General features: G+C 42.9%; 1 protein-coding gene across 1 annotated transcript in view; it reads right to left on the bottom strand.

Moving 5' to 3' along the window:
• Positions 1 to 2,119: 2,119 nt before the first annotated feature.
• The window catches only part of MAN2B2 (mannosidase alpha class 2B member 2), a 48,332-nt gene continuing 28,218 nt past the window's right edge, over positions 2,120 to 22,233 (bottom strand). Inside the window, 12 exon segments of the mRNA XM_038400437.2 lie at positions 2,120 to 2,372; positions 6,068 to 6,185; positions 7,861 to 7,973; positions 8,472 to 8,615; positions 9,203 to 9,395; positions 9,505 to 9,615; positions 9,718 to 9,967; positions 10,668 to 10,859; positions 15,473 to 15,729; positions 17,067 to 17,200; positions 17,877 to 17,921; positions 21,755 to 21,902. Of these exon segments, the coding sequence (XP_038256365.1) occupies positions 2,278 to 2,372; positions 6,068 to 6,185; positions 7,861 to 7,973; positions 8,472 to 8,615; positions 9,203 to 9,395; positions 9,505 to 9,615; positions 9,718 to 9,967; positions 10,668 to 10,859; positions 15,473 to 15,729; positions 17,067 to 17,200; positions 17,877 to 17,921; positions 21,755 to 21,902 (1,800 nt within the window). The 3' untranslated portion in view covers positions 2,120 to 2,277.

The raw sequence follows: 22,233 nt of genomic DNA, 5'->3' as shown, positions 1-22,233 counted from the left end.
GGTGGTTTTGAGAGTCTTGAGGGTGGGTCCGTAGGAGAGCAGGAGGGTCTGAGACGTGGTGATTGGCTGATGAGGAATGAGGCGAGTCTCTCGGAGGAGCGGTGCCTCAGGGATTAGTCGATCAAGGAGCTCGCAGATCCTAATTGGACTTGATTAGGGGTGGTATCCTGCGATGTGGCTGCCCTTGATCATTGGCTACTTTGTGCAGAGGTGGGAGATCACTTTGCAACCCCCTTCCTCCCGCCTCCAGACATAGACTTGATGGTGAGGCTGCACCCAATCCCGATACAAAGCAAGGGCCAAGCCTCCCCAGAAACACCCTGGGGTCCTGCCTATCCACACAATGCCCACCAAGAAAGCAAGCAAGAGGGACAGAGTCTCGCACACATGCCCATCCCTGGCCCCTGATCCAGGTGTAGGCAGGAAGGCTCAGCCTGGCAGAATCCAAATGTGGAGAGGCTTAGTGGGGGGGGGGAGAGGAGGGGATCCAGGTGTGGGGTGAGAGGGTTCTGTATGGGGCAATCTGGGTGCGGGCAGCTCATGGGGGTTCCGGGTGCATCGGGGATCTGGATGCAAAGGGTTTGTTGTGGGGTTCTGGGTGCAGGGGAGATGAGACTCTGCAGGGGGGTCTAGGTGAAGGTGGTTGTGGCTCAGCAGAGGGAGGTCTGGGTGTGTCGGGCTCATCGGGGGGGCGTCTGAGTGCTGGGGAGTGAGGCGGGAGTCCAGGTGCAGCTGATTGGGGCTCAATGGAAGGGGGAGTCTGGTACAGGGAGCTCCATTGGGGTGGTTCAGGTGCAGGCGGGACCCCACAGTGATTTACCTCTCCACCAGCTGCTTAAGCTGCCCAAAATGACATGCCCGCACTAATGGGGAAGGGCATGTGACTGCTTTTGAGGCCTCCCTTTGCTTCCCTGTCAGAAGTCATTTTTCGGCGAGGAAGCAAAGAAATCTGCGGGGGACATGAATTCTACATGTGTGCAGAGATGCAGAATTCCTCCAGGCGTAATTATACAGGAGGTCAGACTAGATGATCACAATGGTCCCTTCCGGCCTTAGAATCTATTAATCTATGAAAAATATTAAGTAAAATGCTATTTTCATTATTATCTAAGACCTCAGTGAGGTGTTACGTGAAAGCTAGCTGTGACTTCTAGTACTATTAAGCAAAGGCAATACAAAGAAACTAAACATTCAACACTAACATTACTTTTGAAGCAATAGGCCACGTTAATCCATAGGTTTAAATGAAGTGGTCCCTATTTGCTCTATGTTTTTCTTTCCCTTTTTTCTCCCTCCAGGCAGGGAGACAGCATGCAATATTTTGCACCATGCTAAAGCAAGCAGAATTCACAGTTTCTGATGCAAATCAAAATAACTAAAAATGACAGACCTGTTTCTGATCTCAGTGTCATGGGTTTAAATTTGGAGTAACTCCATTTCATTCTGCATATCTACACAGGTGTATATGACAGCACCATTAGGCACCAAAGTGCCACATTAATTCAAGTTGAGTAGAAAATAGGGAAACATATTTCATTTTGTTTTAAAAAAATCCAATTTTCTATAATGATGAGCATTTCTTTAGCTAATAAAGCACACCAGTGTGTGTTCTTTTAAAAAAAACAGGTTACCTCAAATAAATGCAGTTCTTACTATTTGTAACCAACACTTCTATAACCCTAAATGTAGTCCTTCACACGTAACTCCTTCCCAATCTAGTTATTAATGAACATTTCTCACAAATCAGTGTACATGCTGTCTGAACTTGGCAGACAACTGTAGCTTTACATTCTTTATGAGAACAAGAGACTAAATAATCCAGGCTCTTTGTATTGTAATCTGTAGAGGCAAAACCCACCATTTAAAAATTTTAAAAATAGATAGAACTGAAATGGATTTAACAATGCAAAGAAATAGAGTACAGCATCCCAGTTTCATATCCTGGCTGATACATTTGTACTGCAGTATAGATCAGGTCCTAGCCAGTCAGATATTTTTCTCTTTTTTTCTATTTTCAAGCTAAACATTTTTAATTTCTAGAAAAACATGTTTTAAATAGCTGACCTAAGAAACTATGGGGTAATTTCCTTTAAAAAGAAGCAAATGAACCAGCAACTAATTTTGATGATTTAATCAAGTTTAACAGTTTATTACAGAATAATTATCCCTTCCATTTACAATACTAGGAAAAATGTTCTCAAAACAGTTGCTTCATTTCTTTAAAAAAAAAATACAGCCAGTTGTTCAATAGTTGGCCCAGGAATAATCTGCCAACTTTCATTGATCTTGAAAGTATATAAAAAAGGTCCTAATTTCCTTTGGGTGAATAGTCACAGTAGAGTTTTCTGTGGTCTTTGTATTACCGGAGAGGCCTATAAAACGCAAAAATGCAGGTGTTTATGATTTGTCATTTACTCTGAAAAGCGTTATTTCAGATCAACTGCACATAGTATTTTGCTGTCTCAACATTTTTGACCCACCTAGGTTTGAACAGATTTTCTTTTCTAATTTAAACAGCTGCACCTATAACTCTAAGGAACACACATTCATAACTTATACTGTAAACTATCCACCTTTCTCTCTCTGCCTCATGCTACTGATACTAGTCCCACCCTAATGATACACTCAGGCAGAAGAAAAGGTGCACATTTCCAGAGTGTCCATGCTAATGGAGAGAAAAATCCAACACTTAATATTCCAAAACTGCTGCTTTACTGAGGTGGCTCTGCAGAAAATTAAATTGGCTTCACTACGTCACTCAGAACTGTGAAAAATCCACATCCCTGAGTGGTGTAGTTAAGCCAACCTAATCCCCAGTGTAGACAGAACTAGATAGATGGAAGGATTCTTCTGTTGACCTAGCTACCACCTTTCTGGGAGGTGGATTACCTATGCCAATGGAAGAATTCCTCCTGTCAGTCTAGGGAGAGTCTACACTGCACTACAGCGGCACAGCTGTGACATTGTCGTGTTTTAAGTGTAGATGAGCTCTTAGTATCTTACCTATGTTTGCCTATGTTTTTCAAGGTCATGTAGTCAGTGGCTTGGCCAAGATTACAATTCAAGAGACTCTTTTTTTTATATTAACTTTCAATATTAACTACTGCAACTTCTGTGTACCTTAAAAAATAACTCAAAACCCAGAACCATGAATAGAGTAAGATGCTTAAAAAAAGGTAAAACATGCAATAGAGGTCAGAAACAAAGTAAAATACCACCACCCCAGCCTGTGTGCAACAAATACACAACCACAAATGAACATGAAATTAGCCCAAACCACACAGTTTGGATACAGAACTCAACTTCCCCAAAGTCTGTGGGTTTTCTGATCTGGGTTTCTAATCATCTCTTATATGAACTACAGTAAAAAGTAAATAAATGCACAAGCTAGGGTCTGAGCATTACTGTGATAGATGCCTCAGACACACTCCAATGAATATCCGGGGAAAGACATTCTAGAGTGAAGGACGCTCAGTGCAAAACACTGACAATCCAGTCCTCGGTCCAAGATTGCACCTACTGAGAGTCGGTGCACAAAATGGACAGTGCTCACTTAATGATCAACTATTCAATATTTTGTTTTATTTCCATTGTTCAGTATGTGGCTCCAGGCCTTATTTACTGCACTATACAAACCCTGCTCATTGGCTTTCCAATGTGGCACATCACTACAGTATTTAAGTTCTTCAAAAACATTGATTTATCTTCCCCACACCCCTTTCAGATAAGGGGGAGGGGTATTATCATCTCCATTTTATAGATGGGAAACTGAGAAACGCTGGGATTAAGTTCGAGTATCCCAATTTTGCATGCCTAATTTGAGACATCTGGACCTGATTTTTCAGAGCACTTAGCATTATATAGTATTTCTATGTTCACAGTACAGCTCCAATTGACTTCAGCTACAGATGTAAATGCTTTACTTCTGGAAATCAGACCCCAGTCTCAAATCAGCCACCTGAAAAATGAGTAACATGCCATTAGAGACTACCGCCGAGTAGTCTAATTTAAGTGATTTGTCTAGCATCAAACAGGAACTCTGTGTCAGGGACAGAATGTAATTCTCTAGGGCAACATTCAATTGCCTTAATCATAAGATTATTATCATATCCTTTCTCTTCCTGCAAGCCCCTGCTTCATTCACTACACACCTTCCAACTCCTGCAACAGAGGTGGCAGGGGTCCTACAGAAAAGAGCCTTCTTTACTACAAAACCAGACTCACTCCAGAGCACACCCATCCTGTGCAATGAGTGAGGATGGGATCCTGTGGAAAAAAATAGTACGTGACCACGTAATTAAAGACTGTTTCATAATGCATCCTCATAAGTGGGCTGAATTAGGATTGCATGGGCAACCTTATTTCCGCGTTTCCTAATTTTTGAATGCTTGACTTTGCAACCTGAATACTGATCTTTTAACATTTTTTTGGGGGGTAAAATATCCTACGTTCTTAAAAGAAACAAGTGAAAAAAAGAGAATTTCCTTCATGTGGTATCATATTGACACTGATATGGGTCATCAGTACGGATGGAACCTTTAGATTCACTACACAGACCTCTGTGCTTGAGCTAACAAAGCAGCTGACAGAAGTAGTAGGTTGTCATTTCCTCTATTCTGATCAACACTAGAGGGGGATGAGACACTTTGCCAGGGGGTTTCTCAGTCATCCGCTGACATCAGAGGAATGTAAGACTCAAGAATCTTGAGTTCTATTCCAGGCTCTCAAGGGGACTGTGCTCTTTTACCCTTTCCCCAAAAAGTCTGATCCCTTCTGCACCATCTCTGTCCCAGTTCTGTGTCTTCCTCACCAGCTTCTTATCCCAATTCTAGTCTTGTGGGCTTCCAGTCTCCACAGGTTTCTCATCCCAGTCCCAGTCTCCTTGCCCATTTCCAGTTCAACTACAATTCCCCCAGCTCCTCCTGCCTCTTTTCCCAGTTAGTCCCATTTCCCCTCCCTCTCATTTCCTTGTCTGTACTATCTCTCCTGGCTTCCAGTCACTGCCACCCTACCCACATTCGCTCCCAGCTGCCCTCCCGGGGCTCCTCCTCCAGTCTCAGTATCTGGCTTCCTTGGCTACATGTCCCAGTCTCTTTGCCCAGCCAGTCCCAGTCCTTTTCCCACACCCTGGCTCCTCACACCCCATTGGCTCCCTGTCACAGTCTCCTTGCCCAGCCAACCTCAACCTTGCCATGCTCCCATCCCGTAGTTTTCCTTTCCCTTACATCCTCCCCGGTCAGCCTCCAATTCCAGTATCCCATCCCACCCTCAGAATCCTTGTCCCCATCTACTCCCTACCCTTCCTCCAAGGTCTAGCTCTTGTCATCCTCTGCTTTTGAATCAGGCTGCTTCCTCCTCCTGGTGCCTGGGAGTCACTGAGAGCAGAGGAGAGACAGTCTTGCTGCTCTCAGTACCCAAGCCTGGACCCAGCCTGGTTCACAGAAGTCCAGAGCCGCAATTGCAGAGACAATCCTACTCCGCTCCAGAGAGGAACATGCTCAGTACAGACAGAATGTATATGAATTCAGCTGCCAAGTTTTGCATGTGCAGTCTGCAATGTTTGGCCAAATGTGGGCAGATTTTCACAGGCATGGCAAAAAGGGATATTCCTTGCACAAAAGCCACCCATCTTCAAATTTCAAGTTCCTGCTCTAAAGTAGGGGGCTGGTTGAACTTCTCAAAGAGGAGGTCACCACAATTTTTTATTACATGTAAAATTACATATTTTTTCCCTAGCCTCATTCTCAGAAATAGCTGAATCATTTTGACTGAAATTTATGAAGAACATTTAGCCTGAGGCAGACTCCCAATATATAAAGTTTCAGCACAAACAGTTAAAGTCTGGCAAAGTTTTAAGCAATGAAAACATGGTCTTATAATGGGAAGTGTTAGGCAAATTTAATAATAGGCTGTGTTACCAACCCCACCTATAACAACTCTTTTAGATCATTTGAATCTGCTCAGTAAGACTGTTTCCTGAGCTGCAACATCCAATGAAAATACTATCAGTACCCTGTCAACAGCCTGGGGCTTGAAAAAAGGAAACAAAATCCAGTTTCCCACCCACCTTTGCTTAGATGTTGTGCTGATTTCCATTTCCATCGTTCCAAAGTGTTTATGTCCCAGGTTCCTGTGAGCGACCGCTCTTCTACCAACTCCACTGTTCCCAACCCTTTCAGCAGAGACTACATAAAAAGAAACCCCAAGATATCCAATTAATGTTACTTAAGAAAATGCCTACTGCAGCTCTCATCTGCTCAATAAGCAGCTGGGCAAGGGCAGATTTTTGATCTGTATTCTCAGAAGGTTTAACACTTTCAGCAATTCCTATCAGAGCTCTGTATACTTTAAAACCACCACAGATGATTCAGCACAAATGGATCCCCTTTTTAAGTCACCAGAGCACTTATTAGATACTGTGTTTTTGACACTGAAGAGGGAGGGCTCCTCTTTTGCGTCAACTGCCACATTTCCTAGTCAAGCAGAAATCCCATGTCAGGTGTTATACCTGCCCTTGTGTCCTCCAGCTGGGATGTGTGGTGTCACAATCTCCTATTTAAAAATAAAATAAAAAAATATTGCTGCCCAAACAATCAAAAGGGGAAACTGTCTCTCCAAGAGATACAGTCAAAGTGACCAGACACATAGTGCTGTCAAATGCATAAAACACAACTGGAGAAAAAAATAGAGAAAAAATAATTTTTAGCCTCTCTAAAGCTTTCACATTTCAGTAATCTCAGGTGCTACTTGCACCAACATTAGATAAAAAGAAATCACAGACAGGTATCTATAACATTCAAGTTATCACAGCAAATATTATATTACACAATCTACACAATAGGCCCAATCCTACTGATGCTGGTACACATTTTTCTCCTGTCAATGCGATGGCTGTTCAGCTAGGGTAAAAGCTAAGGCTGCGAATCATTCACGGATGTCACAGAAGTCACGGCTTCCGTGACTTTCTGTGACCTCTGTGAATTTTACAGTGCTAGTGTGGCTAACCCCAGGACCACCCCAGCAGCTGGGGAAGCCCAGGGACAGCACTCTGGCCGCTCCTCTGGCAGCCCCAGGCAGCTGGTCCCCGGTGCTGCCCTGGAGCGGTGGTGGGGCCCTGGGCTGCCTTCTGCCCAGACCAGCGGTGGCTGCGCCCGAACCAACTGCGGTGGGGCTGCAGGCCACCCCCCACAGCCCAGACCAGCAGTGACGGTGGCGGCGGTGCCGCAGGCCGTCCCCCAGCAGCAGTCTTCAGGACCGCCCCCCTCCCAGCAGGTCAGATTTAGTCACAGGTATTTTAGTGAACACAGGGCGGTGACTTTTTGTTTATTGCCCATGACCTGTCCATGACTTTTACTAAAAATACCCGTGACAAAAACGTAGCCTTTGTAATGGCTATTGTGGTGAAGGGTAGGGGAAAAAATGAACTCTAACCTCAGCTAGAGGCAGAGTTTTGCCAGTAGTGTCAGTAGCAGCATTACCGGTCCATTTTTTGAGTAGTTTCCAATTAAAGGAAGAGGAAGGTTATGTTTTTGTAACAAGATTCTTCTTCAGCAGTTAAAGATAGGCTGAGGGCTTGTCGACAAGGTGGGCTAATGTGTTCTACAGAGGGTGATTTCTAAAGCATGCTAAAGTGATGCACGCTATGGTCTGTTTATTAAAGGTTCCCTATTGCACTTTAAGATAGTATAGTTTCTAAAAGCTCTACATTAAAGCACACTTTAGTGCATACCAGAAGGTTCTACATGGGCCAATTAATGCACAACCCATTTGTGCATTTAGAAATCAAACTTCTGTAGAGCACATTACCCTACTGTTTAGACAACCCCTAAGCGATGCTTTAGCAAGAGTGGTTAATTTTACTTTCAGATTCACTGTTGCAGGCTGAGATAGCACAGGATCCTCTCCCACTTCATACATATGCCTGATTCTTAGAAGTACACGTCTGAAGTTTGCCTCCTCTTGTTTTCGTATACCTAAAAAAAAAAACCAAAACAGGTTTTATAATTTAATGCTAAAAACTCAAGGTTTCTTTTGGAAGTTACTCACCTCATATGTCTTGTCTTAAACTAAGATTTCAGAAAGAGCTTTTCAAAGGTACAAAACACAGGGAAACTCCCATTGACTTATTTACAGCAGTAGAATCTGAAGGTCTTAATCCAGCCAGAGCCCAATTGTATAGGTGCTGCATAGACATCTAATAAGAGACAAACACTACCTCAAAGACCTCATGGGGGATATTTTCAAAGGGAGTTGGGTGCTTAAATGGCCTTTATACTCTTTGAGGCAGGGTCTGTCTTTATTATACGTCTGCGCAGCACAGAGTTCTCTGACCTAGTTCAGGTGCTACTGTAATACAGATAACTAATAACGAGAGTCACAAAATAAAGAAGGAAGAGAAAAATAGCCTTTGTAAGTGTTACGCGCTGGGTAATCTCCATCTATAAATGACTTACTGCTAAAAGAGAACTTAACTTTGTAAATATTCTGTAGCTGCTCAGTGTGGTTGGAGCTGTATGTCCACCCAGGAATGCTTAGAGTCTGGAGATGCAGGTTAGCTGGGAGGGTTACAGGATCCCTCTGAACAGAATGAAGTTCTTGATGCAGCTTTGGTTTGTCTATATGTGAAATAAAAAACAAAGCTATCATGTAAAACATGGTTATATCAAGAAAGAGGACCCTTGCCAGTGGCATTGCACTGCCTTTGGAGGGGAAGAGTGTGCCCTCCCACTGTCTGAACTAGACCAGAAGTGGGTGAGGCACTGTCTCTTCAGACGTTCTGAGGTACTAAGCTGAAAGCAGCATGACTTGAACTGGCTGAAAAGTATATTAGTGCCCCAGTAAAGCATGCTTCATCAAGTCTTGCTGCTGCTATTCTACTACATGTCTTTTTTTATTTAAAAGATGTTTTAAACTTGGACTCAAAAGTTCTCTCAGTTAGCCACTGTGGCCAAGTTTTTGAGCCAATGGATGCCTAGAGTTAGGCTCTTAAATCTATAGAGCCAGGAATGTGAATAAGTAGCCCCATTTTCAAAGTTGCTGAGCATCCAGCATTTTCTCTTAAAAGGCAATGAGAAATCGTGGGCGCTTACCTTGGAAAAAGTGGGCCAGCTGTTTAGGTGCCTAAATATAGACTTAGGAGTCTGACTTTAGGCAAAACAAAGGAACAATTCTTAGTTTTAAAAAAGGTAAGTAGAACAGTTACCTGTTAGCTCTCCATACATAACAACTGGTCTGTGTTCTAAAGCCAGAGCACTTGTCTGATACAGACCATCAGCCACAGGCTTAGTTCCTAAGATGAGCCAGAACATTGGCCGAACCACTGAGATGTCATTCAAAGTGAGATTGTAATTCAGGTCCCACTCAAGGTTATTCCACAGTCTCCTATGAAGCATCACCTGCATGATGAAGATAAATGTCAGAACGGTCATCAGCTATCATGCTTTATTCGGATCATCAGGAGCCATGAAATTACTGTTTTATGGTTAAATCATTTTCATTCATTACCTCCACTTGCCCATTTCCTTGACTTGAGACACCATGAGATCTTTCTGCAAGCAGCATCAGCCTCATGCTGTCATCTTCAATGTACGCAGTCTGGACCATAGGATAATAGTTCTGAAGACACACAATAAATTAAACAAAAACATTAAGTTTGAGCAACGTAACGGAGCATGAACAGGATACACACTTGATTTTGGATTACAGTTTTATGCCTACCCGAGCCACTGTATTATTCACATAAGCCTTGTACTGTCTCTTCTGCATCTGATAGCCATTGTTGTCAGTGTAAAGTGTCTGCTTAGTGTTTAAATTTGTGCTTGTCCTGAGGATTGCCTCATGATTTAGTTCCAAAGGTCCAACTCTGTATTCTTGCTCTATCCTGTGGCAAAGCTTATCATCATAACCTCCTGGTATACTGTAGATTCTTGAATATGCCACATACATGTAATCCTGAGCAGTTATATTCCTACAAAACAAGAGGGTAAATAATGTGAAGTTTAGCAAATTAAACTAATATTTGATTAGTTATGTCAGGTCACAGTTTGCATTATTAATGAACCTGCAGTATTTTGTCTGGATTTTACCTGCTTTGTATAACTAGTGAAATGATTTTTAGCTTTTCAAATTTCAGAGATCCAATTTGTATAAATGGAAATTCTACAGTATTCCTTGGTGTCCCACACGTTGTGTGTGTATGTGTGTATGTGGGGGGTAGTATTCCTTGGTGTCCCACACGTTGTCTGTGTGTGTGTGTGGGGGGGTGTCATTCATTTTACTACATGTTCCTCTTATTTTGGATTGTTCAAAATTAAGCTATTTTTCTGTCATTTCTCCTTAATACACTCTTGAGTGGAAAGATATTATCTTGTTTTCCCTCCCTCCTAGAGCTTGCATCCCTCACTCCCTCTTGCACCGCAACCCCCTGCCCCAGGCTCAGCCCAGAGCCCCCTCCCACACTGTGAACCCCTCAGCCCCAGCCCAGAGCCTGAACCCCCTCCCAAACCCCAATCCACTACCTTAGCCCAGTGAAACTGAGTGAGGGTAGTTCCTGGGTTGCACTTAGATTCAAATAGTGATCTTGGGTGTAAAAAGGTTGGAGACCACTGCTGTACAGGATTACTCCCACATGTGTAAAGAGGATGAAAAATTCAAATGAGTATCTTTACCTGTAAAAATATTGCCTGATCTCTCTCATTAGGTTTCCAGAAACAACTTCCAGTCCCACTGCTTCTGATTCTTCAACAGCTGATCCATTTGGGGTAAATAAATAGTTATCTGAAATGGGCCCCTTCCTCACATCTCCATTCACATGATATTCAAAAAACCCCTGAGTTACTTGGACAGTCCAGTTAGTCTTCCTGTAAATTTATAAAGGGGAAAATGTATTATACAGATATACATTGTGTAAGTATTATCTGCAACGCTTAATTGCAAGGGAAATGAGGATGGGAATCTTAGAAAATATCTGTTTCTTTAGCTAAAATGAATAATTAATTAAATAGGCAGCAGGAAATGAGGACAGCAGGAAAAAATCATGGAGCAGATCCTCAAGAAATCAATTTTGAAGCACTTAGAGAAGAGGAAAGTGATCAGGAACAGTCAGCATGGATTCACCAAGGACAAGTCACGCCTGACTACCCTAATTGCCTTCTATGACGAGATAACTGGCTCTGTGGATGAGGAGAAAGCAGTGGACGTGTTATTCCTTGAATTTAGCAAAATCTTTGATACGGTTTCCCACAGTATTCTTGCCAGCAAGTTAAAAAAGTATCGGCTGGATGAATGGACTATAAGGTGGATAGAAAGCTGGCTAGATCGTCAGGCTCAACGAGTAGTGATAAAGGACTCCATGTCTAGTTGGAAGCTGGTATCAAGCGGAGTGCCCCAAGGGTCAGTCCTGGTGCCGGTTTTGTTCAATATTTTCATTAATGATCTGGAAGATGGCATGGATTGCACCCTCAGCAAATTTGAAGATGACACTAAACTGGGAGAAGTGGGAGATATGCTGGAGGGTAGGGATAGGATACAGAGGGACCTAGACAAATTAGAGGATTGGGCCAAAAGAAATCTGATGAGGTTCAACAAGGACAAGTGCAGAGTCCTTCACTTAGGAAGGAAGAATCCCATGCACTGCTACAGACTGGTCAGGCAGCAGTTCTGCAGGAAAGGACCTAGGAGTTACAGTGGATGAGAAGCTGGATATGAATCAGCAGTGTGCCCTTGTTGCCAAGAAGGCCAATGGAATTTTGGGCTATATAAGTAGGGGCATTGCCAGCAGACTGAGGAACGTGATCGTTTCCCTCTATTCAGCATTGGTGAGGCCTCATCTGGAGTACCGTGTCCAGTTTTGGGCCCCACATTACAAGGATGTGGAAAAATTGGAAAGAGTCCAGTGGAGGGCAACAAAAATGATTAGGGGACTGCAACACATGATTTATGAGGAGAGGCTGGATGAACTGGGATTATTTAGTCTGCAGAAGCGAAGAATGAGGGGGATTTGATAGCTGCTTTCAACTATCTGAAAGGGGGTTCCAAAGAGGATGGATCTAGACTGTTCTCAGTGGTAGCAGATGACAGAACAAGGAGTAATGGTCTCAAGTTGCTGTGGAGGAGGTTTAGGTTGGATATTAGGAAAACTTTTTCACTAGGAGGGTGGTGAAGCACTGGAATGGGTTACTTAGGGAGGTGTGGAATCTCCTTCCTTTGAGGTTTTTAAAGTCAGGCCTGACAAAGCCATGGCTGGGATGATTTAGTTGGGGATTGGTCCTGCTTTGAGCAGGGGGTTGGACTAGATGACCTTCTGAAGTCCCTTCCAACTCTGATATTCTATGATTCTAAGGCAAATGCCTCTTGCTAAATATTTGCCATCACAGAACCAACTGTAAATAATTATAAAATAGTCACTGGCCTCCCTAACAATTTCATGCAATTCCCAGTGTCATTTTGTATTTTCAGCAAATCGAAATGTTGCTTAAGTTATTCCCATTAGCTCAATGATTTGAAGTCTTATAAGAGCAAGATTTTCTTATGAACCTGGGTTCAAAGGTTCTCTACTGAATAAAAATGTAGGTCACATAATATAGGTCAAGCAGAATCTGGTCAGCTAAAGCAATTTTTATAGCTACATAAACTAACAGAACCCAGGACCTGATACGCAGCCCTGGTAACAAAGGGGGTAGCCTTAGAGACCTGAGCATAGGATGTGGAATCAGGAACTCGCCAGTTCTAATACCAACTCTGCCTCCTTCTTCTACTTGTGAAGTATGTAGAGTTGTGCCACTTAGAGCTTATACACACTACCACTATAACTTATATCGCTCAGGGGTAACATCTCTAAGCAACCCCCGAGTGACCTAAGTTACACCGAGCTAAGCGCCTGTGTGGACAGTGCTATGTTGGTGGGAAAGCGTCTCCCACTGACATAGCTACTGCCTCTCACTGAGGTGGTTTTATTGTACTAATGGGAGAGCTCTCTCCTGTCAGCACAGAGCTTCTTCACCAGACACGCTAGTTGTACAGCTGCGCTGCTTTAGCACTTCTAGTGTAGACTAGCCCTTATTCTTCCAACTTCCCTCCCACACTCACCTGCCACTCCCTTGTAAAGCAGGGAAAATACTTATCGACAATCTTTGCCGGGGAGTCATGAGGACTGAATTACTCAGTGATTATGAAGCTCTATGTAAGTGTTAACATTATTAATGGGCAATTTGTGTGTAAAGCATTAATTTCCCACAAAACCATTAGCAGTTCTGCCACAATCATTGACTCAGACACAGCAGGAATGAAGACTCCATGCAGTAAATTTGGTTCAACCAAAGGCTGGCACTTTATTGAATTTTTAAACCACCTCAAACACTAACTACCTGCCAGTGTGGACATCCAGCTAAATACCATGGGGGAGGTGTGGGGGGAGGCAGGGCCACAGGGGACTACTACCTTTCCCCACCATTTCAAAACAAGCTTTATGGTGTTCAACACGGTTGCTGATACCCCCACCACCCTTCCCTCGTATGAGGGTTTATACAGGGATGGCATGCCCCATCAGACACAAACTACCATACATCAGCAGGGGGTGGAGAAAAGTCAGAGAGGGAAAGGGGAGAAGAAGAGCCTTCAGATATAGTGTTTATTTATGTATTTCTCAAGCTTTTCCCATGCCAAGGGACCTGCCAAAACTTCAACAGTAAATTGTAACATTTCAATATCACACCCCACAATAACAGGCCTGAGCCACACAAATGCAGATCTGGATTCACAGTTTCTATCCTCCAAATTTCTAAGGTTGGTGTTTGAATCCAGATTTTTAATTTATCTCCATTCTAGAGAGAGGGCCCAATTTTAAAATGTGGACATGGAATCTGATCTTTCTCAATGTTCAAATCCAGGGCTTTGGTTCAGGCCCATCTCTAATAATAATGCTTATCGCTTTCCATCTTCAAAGTAATGTACAAACTTTAACTAGTAACTAGTTAATCCTCCAAATACCCCATGAGGGAGATGATTCTAAGCAAAAACACCTCTGTGAATGAGATCCAAGATCATTAGTAAGATGCATGTGCCAACTTGAAAACTATGGACTGGATCCGTCTGCCATTGTAAATCAGCATAATTCCACTGAAGTCAAAGGAGCTGTGGCAATTTACACCATATGAGGATCCGGATCTGTAAACCAACAGATGTATTCAGTTAGTTTGCACTGTTGGTCAGTTTTTTGGTTTTATTTCCTTTTATTTAAATATAAATAAAATAAAAGGAATGTCAAGTTCTCTTTAAGAAGTTCTCTATGTTTGCATCCTAGAGCTAGCAGTTTTAGAGAACGCAGTAGGAATTACTGATGGGGAGGAGAGCACTTGGCTATCATTACATCATGTGAGATCACATAAATTCACTGTAGATTCGTATTGTATCTGTAACAGAATATACTAGTGTAAGAGGAAAGGGGGCCAGAGGACCCCACTTCCAGGGTATTGGAATAAACAAAGACCCAGAAAATGGCCACAAGTGAGGAAGCAGGACCGGGGTACTGGGAATTGGATGAGGGGAGAAAAACCCCAGGACACTGTTCCTTTAAGGGCCCAGGTTCAGGGGCCCTGTAGTGTGGGGTGGGGCAGGTTTCTCCTCTCTCCTAGCAATCAGGAGGACCATTCTGGAGGAGGGCAGTATATAGACTGCCTTCTCTCCCAGAACAGGGGAGACACTGAAGGATGAGGAAGCCAGGGCCAGAGGGCTGAGTTCCAGACAGAAAGGGTTGGCACTGATGGCTTTGGATGGTGCAGACTGGAAGAGGAAGAGCTCTCGGCATGGCAGAAGAACTGGAACTAAGTATGAACTGTTGAATTGTGATTATGGACTTCATGCTGGGGGCTCACTGGGAATTATTTTGTGATTAAGGACTCTGAGGACTGCGTGAATTTTATTTGATGTTAAACCAGCCCTGGGAAGGGGTGCTGTGAACCACATCAGAGACTGTGTGGAGTGTTTAAGGGCCTATCAGAGGGGGCTAATGAGCAGGGTGCCTGCAAAGCCACAAGGGGGCACTTGGGCACCGTGTTATAGTATCTATTTTAAATATACTTGATCTCCTGAAGTTAGTACATTATAAAATTTAAGTTAGTTAACCATAATATTTTGGGGAAGTTCTATGGCCTGTGCTATACAGGAGGTCAGACTAGATGATCACAGTCATACCTTCTGGCCTTGGAATTATGAATCAATGAATATTTCACTGACTACACAGATTCAATACCACAGGGGGAAAAAGTATAGTCTAGGAATAAGACCATTCATTAGCTCACTTCACAAAATGAGCAGAAGGAAGAAGTTTTCAAGTCCTTTGATTGTAAAGCACTCTTGTTAGTTGTTAACCCTCAGAGGATAATATGTGATCAAGTATTTGGATTTCCTTTTTTAAAAAGAGTTTTGCTGATCATAAAATGCTGTTTGACTAAATGAAAAATGCTGGTAGCCTCACCTGTCAGTAATGCTGTGCATTAGATGAGTATTTTGGTCCAACATCACTGTGTAGCAGTCGTTAAGCACAGGAATCAGCCGTCTACTCTGATGATCAGCATGCTTTATGACTTTTCGTCCATATTTAACTGATCTCGCAATGAATGCAGATTCCTTGTCAGCTGAAAACTTAACGCTGTATCTTCGGTAACTGAGACCTCTTAGTGTGACAAGAATATACAGATCATAGGTAGAGGGGGATTCTACTGAGCTTTGGATCTGCAAGTTAAGAGAGAGAATGATGTTGTATTTCAGACAGAGCTAATTGGTATATGTCTAACATGTGCATATTTGAGAAGTCTCACCTGGTATCTTCACATGAGAATTTCCAAACATGTTCACCTTTAAAATTTAGAATTATGATGTTCTTTTTTTCTGTTTTGATAAGGGGGAGTTATTTAGCAACCTCAATTTAAGATTCACAGTTTTGTTTGAGATTAAATATTAGTGTCAAACTATGAGATTATATAATATTTTAACCAACTCCTTGCCAATATGAAATCAAAGCTGTTGATTTAAATGAGTGCAACAGTGCCTTCAAATACCAGTGTAATTGAAAAAACAAAAACAAAAGCAAACCTCACTTGAAACTAACAAAAAAGATGATTGACAGAAAAATGATTGGAACGTCTTGGGGGTTCCTCGGAGGCTACTTACACACTTCAAAATTGTGTTTTAAATCACTGTTTCCCAAACAGTGGATCCCAACCTACCAGTGGTGATGGAAAGGTTCTGGATCAGTAGCCACATCCAGGACTGGATTAACCCATCACTGGGCCCTGGCCTAGACAAACACAATTCTTCCAGCCTGGCGTGGATGGGGTGGGTGAAGAGCAAGCCTGTCGCACACCCATTCTCCAGTAGTGGTTCCTGTCCTGTGGGTCTGAGCCTGCTTGCCTACTCTGAGCATTGGAACCTGGCACCCAGGGTTGCAGTGCCAAGGTTTGCAGGTTTAGCCCAAGTGCTCCTCCATCATGGCAGAGGGGAGGCAGGGACAAACCTGACTGGTGCTATGAACCTGCGTGCCAGGTTGCAATGCCACTCACTGAAATTTGACCTGGATGCTTCTCCAAACCTGAGTAATGTTGCAATTTTGTTCAGCAAGTCGACATGCCTGTAGGAGGGAGCTGGGCCCAGCCCTGCAAGACAGGCACTGCCACTGTGGGAGAGCGAGCCCGCCCTGCACTCATCCAATTCCACACACTCCTCCCATGGGGCCTCTTTTGTTTCCTTAATGTGCCAAATAATTTCAAATCCTTGTAAAATATACAGGATCCTCCCCTTTGTCCTTAACATTATACATTTTGGGTGATACTTTCTGTTTTGGGAAAGTAAATTGGACTGAATAACTGAGATTTATAGGCAGGGTGCTTGATTACATGAGCAACTGGGGAAAAACCAATATAATCATGTTGTTCTTTCTAATTTATAGGAGAAGCTATTATGTCTTGCTAAGATGGGAAAGAAAAAAAGGGAATTGGAAATGACTGTACTGTAATGAAAGAGTCAGTTACAAAGAGAAATGCAATATATACATTAACATAACCACACAATACCTGTGCCAGTACAGGATGTCCCAATTCATCATACACACTGACTGCTGAGTGGTTCATAGCAACAACGACAAAGGTAGTGATGTTCCACGCCAGGGGATTATAGACAATTATGTATTGTTCAACATTCCTTGTACCTTTTCACGCACACAAAGTAAAAATACAGCTTTAAAATAAAAGAAACAGTAATGCACAGTCATTTTTCTTTTAAGGAACATACAGTACTACCCAGGTACAATACGATCACCATCTTTCAGGTTTCAATCTAAAAAATATGCCTCAAAGAGTGTATCATGGTTACACATTCAGATCTACATTTATAATACTGCATAAAGCCAATGCCCCTTTGGTATATTATTCTTCTGTTTGAACCACACAAAGGCCCAGAATTCAGAGAAACACATTTGACATTAATATTAATTACAACAGGCTAGCCAGTAAGTGATGACAATAAAAAGTTCTCCTCTATTTACAGTCATACAGCCTAAATACCAGTAGTGTTATGCAGGAGATTCTAGAGGGAAACCTAATTTCAGTATCCCATAAACAATGCAAAAGCTGCTGCCCAAAGCACGGTTTTCATTCAACAATAATAAAAGTCTCCAAAACAAACCAGCTTTTTTTAAAGGAACTCCACAATCTTCCTGGAATAAACAGATTCCTAGAACACATTAATAAATTCTTGCATATCCTGGAAGTAAATCATAAGGAAAATCTTCCATAAAGTTGACTACTGTATATCCTAGACTCCTTCCTCCAGTTAGGAAGACTAGTTAAGGAACTGTCTTTGTCATGCCAAATTCTCCTTTGGACACATGTCTGAAGGCAGAATTTGGGGTCCAGTCCTGAGGTCTTTAGTCACACAAAGCTCTGGGTCCCTACTGCATGATCTTTGGTTTTGGGTGCCTGAGACTTGGTGGCTCAGCTGCTTTGCTTGAGACTTGGTGGGTATCCTTGGTACATGGCCTCTTCCAAACGACGGCTTACAATTAGAGCTGGGCATTCAGTTCCAGGTTTTAGAGCTTTTTAGAATTTTCAGTTAACTGGAGAAAAAAAAAAATCAGTTTGGGATCTGTTCTACACAGGGTCTTCCAGGTCAAACCTGGGTCTTCCACGTCCCAGATGAGTGTCCTAACTATTGGGCTAAAGGTTGGGGTGGGGGGGAGGGGAGAGAGAACGGGACAGCAGCACTGGTGGCAGTGTCACCACCAGCTCCTCCTCTGGCCATTTTGCAAATGATTCAAATTATTTTTGTCGAACAGTTGCAAATATTTTAATAGATTCATAGATTCCAAGGCCACAAGGGACTATTATGATCATTGAGTCTGATCTCCTATGTAACAGAGACCACAGAGCTTCCCCAAAATAATTCCTAGACCATATCATTTATAAAAACATCCAACCTTGATTTAAAAAATTGTCAGTGATGGAATTAAGTTGTCAGTCTCTGGATTAAGTTTAGAAGTGCGAGCAACAAAGGTGATGTTGCGGTGGGAGTCTGCTATAGACCACCAGACCAGGGGGGTGATGTGGATGAGGCTTTCTTCTGGCAACTAACGGAAGTTACTAGATCACAGGCCCTGGTTCTGATGGAAGACTTCAATCACCCTGATATCTGCTGGGAGAGCAATACAGCGGTGCACAGACAATCCAGGAAGTTTTTGGAAAGTGTAGGGGACTATTTCCTGGTGCAAGTGCTGGAGGAACCAACTAGGGGCAGAGCTGCTCTTGACCTGTTGCTCACAAACCAGGAAGAATTAGTAGGGGAAGCAAAAGTGGATGGGAACCTGGGAGGCAGTTACCAGGAGATGGTTGAGTTCAGGATCCTGACACAAGGAAGAAAGGAGAGCAACAGAATACGGACCCTGGACTTCGAAAAAGCAGACTTTGACTCCCTCAGGGAACTGATAGGCAGGATCCCCTGGGAGAATAACATGAGGGGAAAAGGAGTCCAAGGGAGCTGGCTGTATTTTAAAGAATCCTTATTGAGGTTACAGGAACAAACCATCCTGATGTGTAGAAACAATAGTAAATATGGCAGGCGACCTGGTTGGCTTAACAGTGAAATCCTTGCTGATCTTATACACAAAAAAGAAGCTTACAAGAAGTGGAAGATTGGACAAACGACCAGGGAGGAGTATAAAAATATTGCTCAGGCATGCAGGAGTGTAATCAGGAAGGCCAAATCACACTTGGAGTTGCAGCTAACAAGAGATGTTAAGAGTAACAAGAAGGGTTTCTTCAGGTATGTTAGCAACAAGAAGAAAGTCAAGGAAAGTGTGGGCCACTTACTGAATGAGGGAGGCAACCTAGTGACAGAGGATGTGGAAAAAGCTAATGTACTCAATGCTTTTTTTTCCTCTGTCTTCATGAACAAGATCAGCTCCCAGACTACTGCACTGGGCAGCACAGCTTGGGGAGGAGGTGACCAGCCCTCTGTGGAGAAAGAAGTGGTTCGGGATTATTTAGAAAAGCTGGACGAGCACAAGTCCATGGGGCCAGATGCGCTGCATCCGAGGGTGCTAAAGGAGTTGGCGGATGTGATTGCAGAGACATTGGCCATTATCTTTGAAAACTCATGGCGATCCGGGAAGGTCCCGGACGACTGGGAAAAGGCTAATGTAGTGCCCATCTTTAAAAAAGGGAAGGAGGAGGATCAGGGGAAATACAGGCCAGTCAGCATCACCTCAGTCACTGGAAAAATCATGGAGCAGGTCCTCAAGGAATCAATTCTGAAGAACTTAGAGGAGAGGAAAGTGTCAGGAACAGTCAGCATGGATTCACCAAGGGCAAGTCATGCCTGACTAATTGCCTTCTATGAGGAGATAACTGGCTCTGTGGATGAAGGGAAAGCAGTGGACGTGTTATTCCTTTACTTTAGTAAAGCTTTTGATACGGTCTCCCACAGTATTCTTGCCAGCAAGTTAAGAAAGTATGGGCTGGATGAATGGACTATAAGGTGGATAGAAAGCTGGCTAGATCGTCAGGCTCAACGAGTAGTGATAAAGGACTCCATGTCTAGTTGGAAGCTGGTATCAAGTGGAGTGCCCCAAGGGTGAATACTGGGGCCGGTTTTGTTCAATATCTTCATTAATGATCTGGAGGATGGCGTGGATTGCACCCTCAGCAAGTTTGCAGATGACACCAAACTGGGAGGAGTGGTAGATACTCTAGAGGGCAGGGATAGGATACAGAGGGACCTAGACAAATTAGAGTACTGAGCCAAAAGAAATCTCATGAGGTTCAACAAAGACAAGTGCAGAATCCTGCACTTGGGACGGAAGAATCCCATGCACTGCTACAGACTAGGGACCGAATGGCTAGACATTCTGCAGAAAAGGATCTAGGGGTTACAGTGTATGAGAAGCTGGATATGAATCAACAGTGTGCCCTTGTTGCCAAGACGGCTAACAGCATTTTGGGCTGTATAAGTAGGGGCATTGCCAGCAGATCGAGGGACGCGATTGTTCCCCTCTATTCGACATTGGTGAGGCCTCATCTGGAGTAGTGTGTCCAGTTTTGGGCCCCACACTACAAGAAGGATGTGGAAAAATTGGAAAGAGTCCAGCGAAGGGCAACAAAAATGATTAGGGGACTGCAACACATGACTTACGAGGAGAGGCTCGGGGAACTGAGATTGTTTAGTCTGCAGAAGAGAAGAACGAGTGGGGATTTGATAGTTACTTTCAACTTCCTGAAAGGGGGTTCCAAAGAGGATGGATCTAGACTGTTCTCAGTGGTAGCAGATGACAGAACAAGGAGTCATTGTCTCAAGTTGCAGTGGGGGAGGTTTAGGTTGGATATTAAGAAAAACTTTTTCTCTAAGAGGGTGGTGAAGCACTGGAACGCGTTACCTAGGGAGGTGGTGGAATCTCCTGCCTTTGAGATTTTTAAGGTCTGGCTTGACAAAGCCGTGGCTGGGATGATTTAGTTGGGGATTGGTCCTGCTTTGAGCAGGATGTTTGACTAGATGACATCCTGAGGTCCCTTCCAACCCTCATATTCTATTTTAAAATCCACCATGACTCTTGGTAAACCGTTCCAATAGTTAACTAACCCTCCCTGTTAAAAACTGATGCCTTATTTCCCGTCTGAATTTGTCAAGCTTCAACTTCTAGCCACTGGATTGTGTTATACCTTTTTCTGCTGTATTGAAGAATCCATATTAAATATTTGTTCCCCATGTAGGTCCTTATATACTATGATCAAGACACCTCTTAACCTTGTATGACAAAAGGGAGGAGGAATAGCTCAGTGGTTTGAGCATTGGCCTGCTAAACCCAGGGTTGTGAGCTCAATCCTTGAGGTGGCCATTTAGGGATCTGGGGCAAAAACTGGGGATTGGTCATGCTTTGAGCAGAAGATTGGACTAGATGACCTCCTGAGGTCCCTTCCAACCCTGATATTCTATGATTCTCTTTGTTAAACTAAAAAGATTGAGCTTCTTGAGTCTATCACAGTAAGGCATGTTTTCTAATCCATTAATCAAGGATTTGGGTTGACCAAAACTGCATTTTTTGTTTCATAAACTATTTGTCCGAAAACCTTTGCCCAGCTCTACTTACAACGATAACACTTCGGCCATTTAATTAGAGCAGGAGAATCTGCTTCATACACCAATCAAGAAAAGCAAAAAGAATTTAAGATATGACCTTGTTTTCCTGTGTCTTTATTGTAAGCATAAGAATAGAGTTTTCCATTCTTCTTGGCATTGTCTGTGTCTAAGATTATGGATGCCATCAGTTTCTTCACATTAACTATTCCATCCATCAAGTGATTCATATACATGTCCTTCACCTTGGGGGATTCTGTCCCTGTTACACCATCATGGTGCTGAACCTTACATTTAAAAGAGATTTAAAAGTTACAATCCACTTGAATCCCAAATTTAGGTCTGCACAATTGAATTACAGTACTATGAATAAATCATCCCCACATGTGAGATAATTTAATGTACTGCTTTCCTATAACTGTAGTCCCACATTTGTATTTTGACTATTCCTAAAGAGTAATAAATGAAGCAAGATAGTCAAAGACAAGACTCACAAAGATTTCCATCTACCTTTTCCTTTCAGTGTGAGGTTATTATGAATGCCTGCCTACATAATCAGCGACTGGGTCACAAAAAGTGAAATACGTAAGGACAGATATTTTTTTCTGGGTCTCAATT

This window comes from Dermochelys coriacea, chromosome 4 (genome assembly GCF_009764565.3).
Source record: "Dermochelys coriacea isolate rDerCor1 chromosome 4, rDerCor1.pri.v4, whole genome shotgun sequence".
In the NCBI taxonomy this organism is placed as follows: domain Eukaryota; kingdom Metazoa; phylum Chordata; order Testudines; family Dermochelyidae; genus Dermochelys; species Dermochelys coriacea.
The sequence above is the reverse complement of the archived record's forward strand: the minus strand, read 5'-3'. Positions and strand labels throughout refer to the sequence as shown.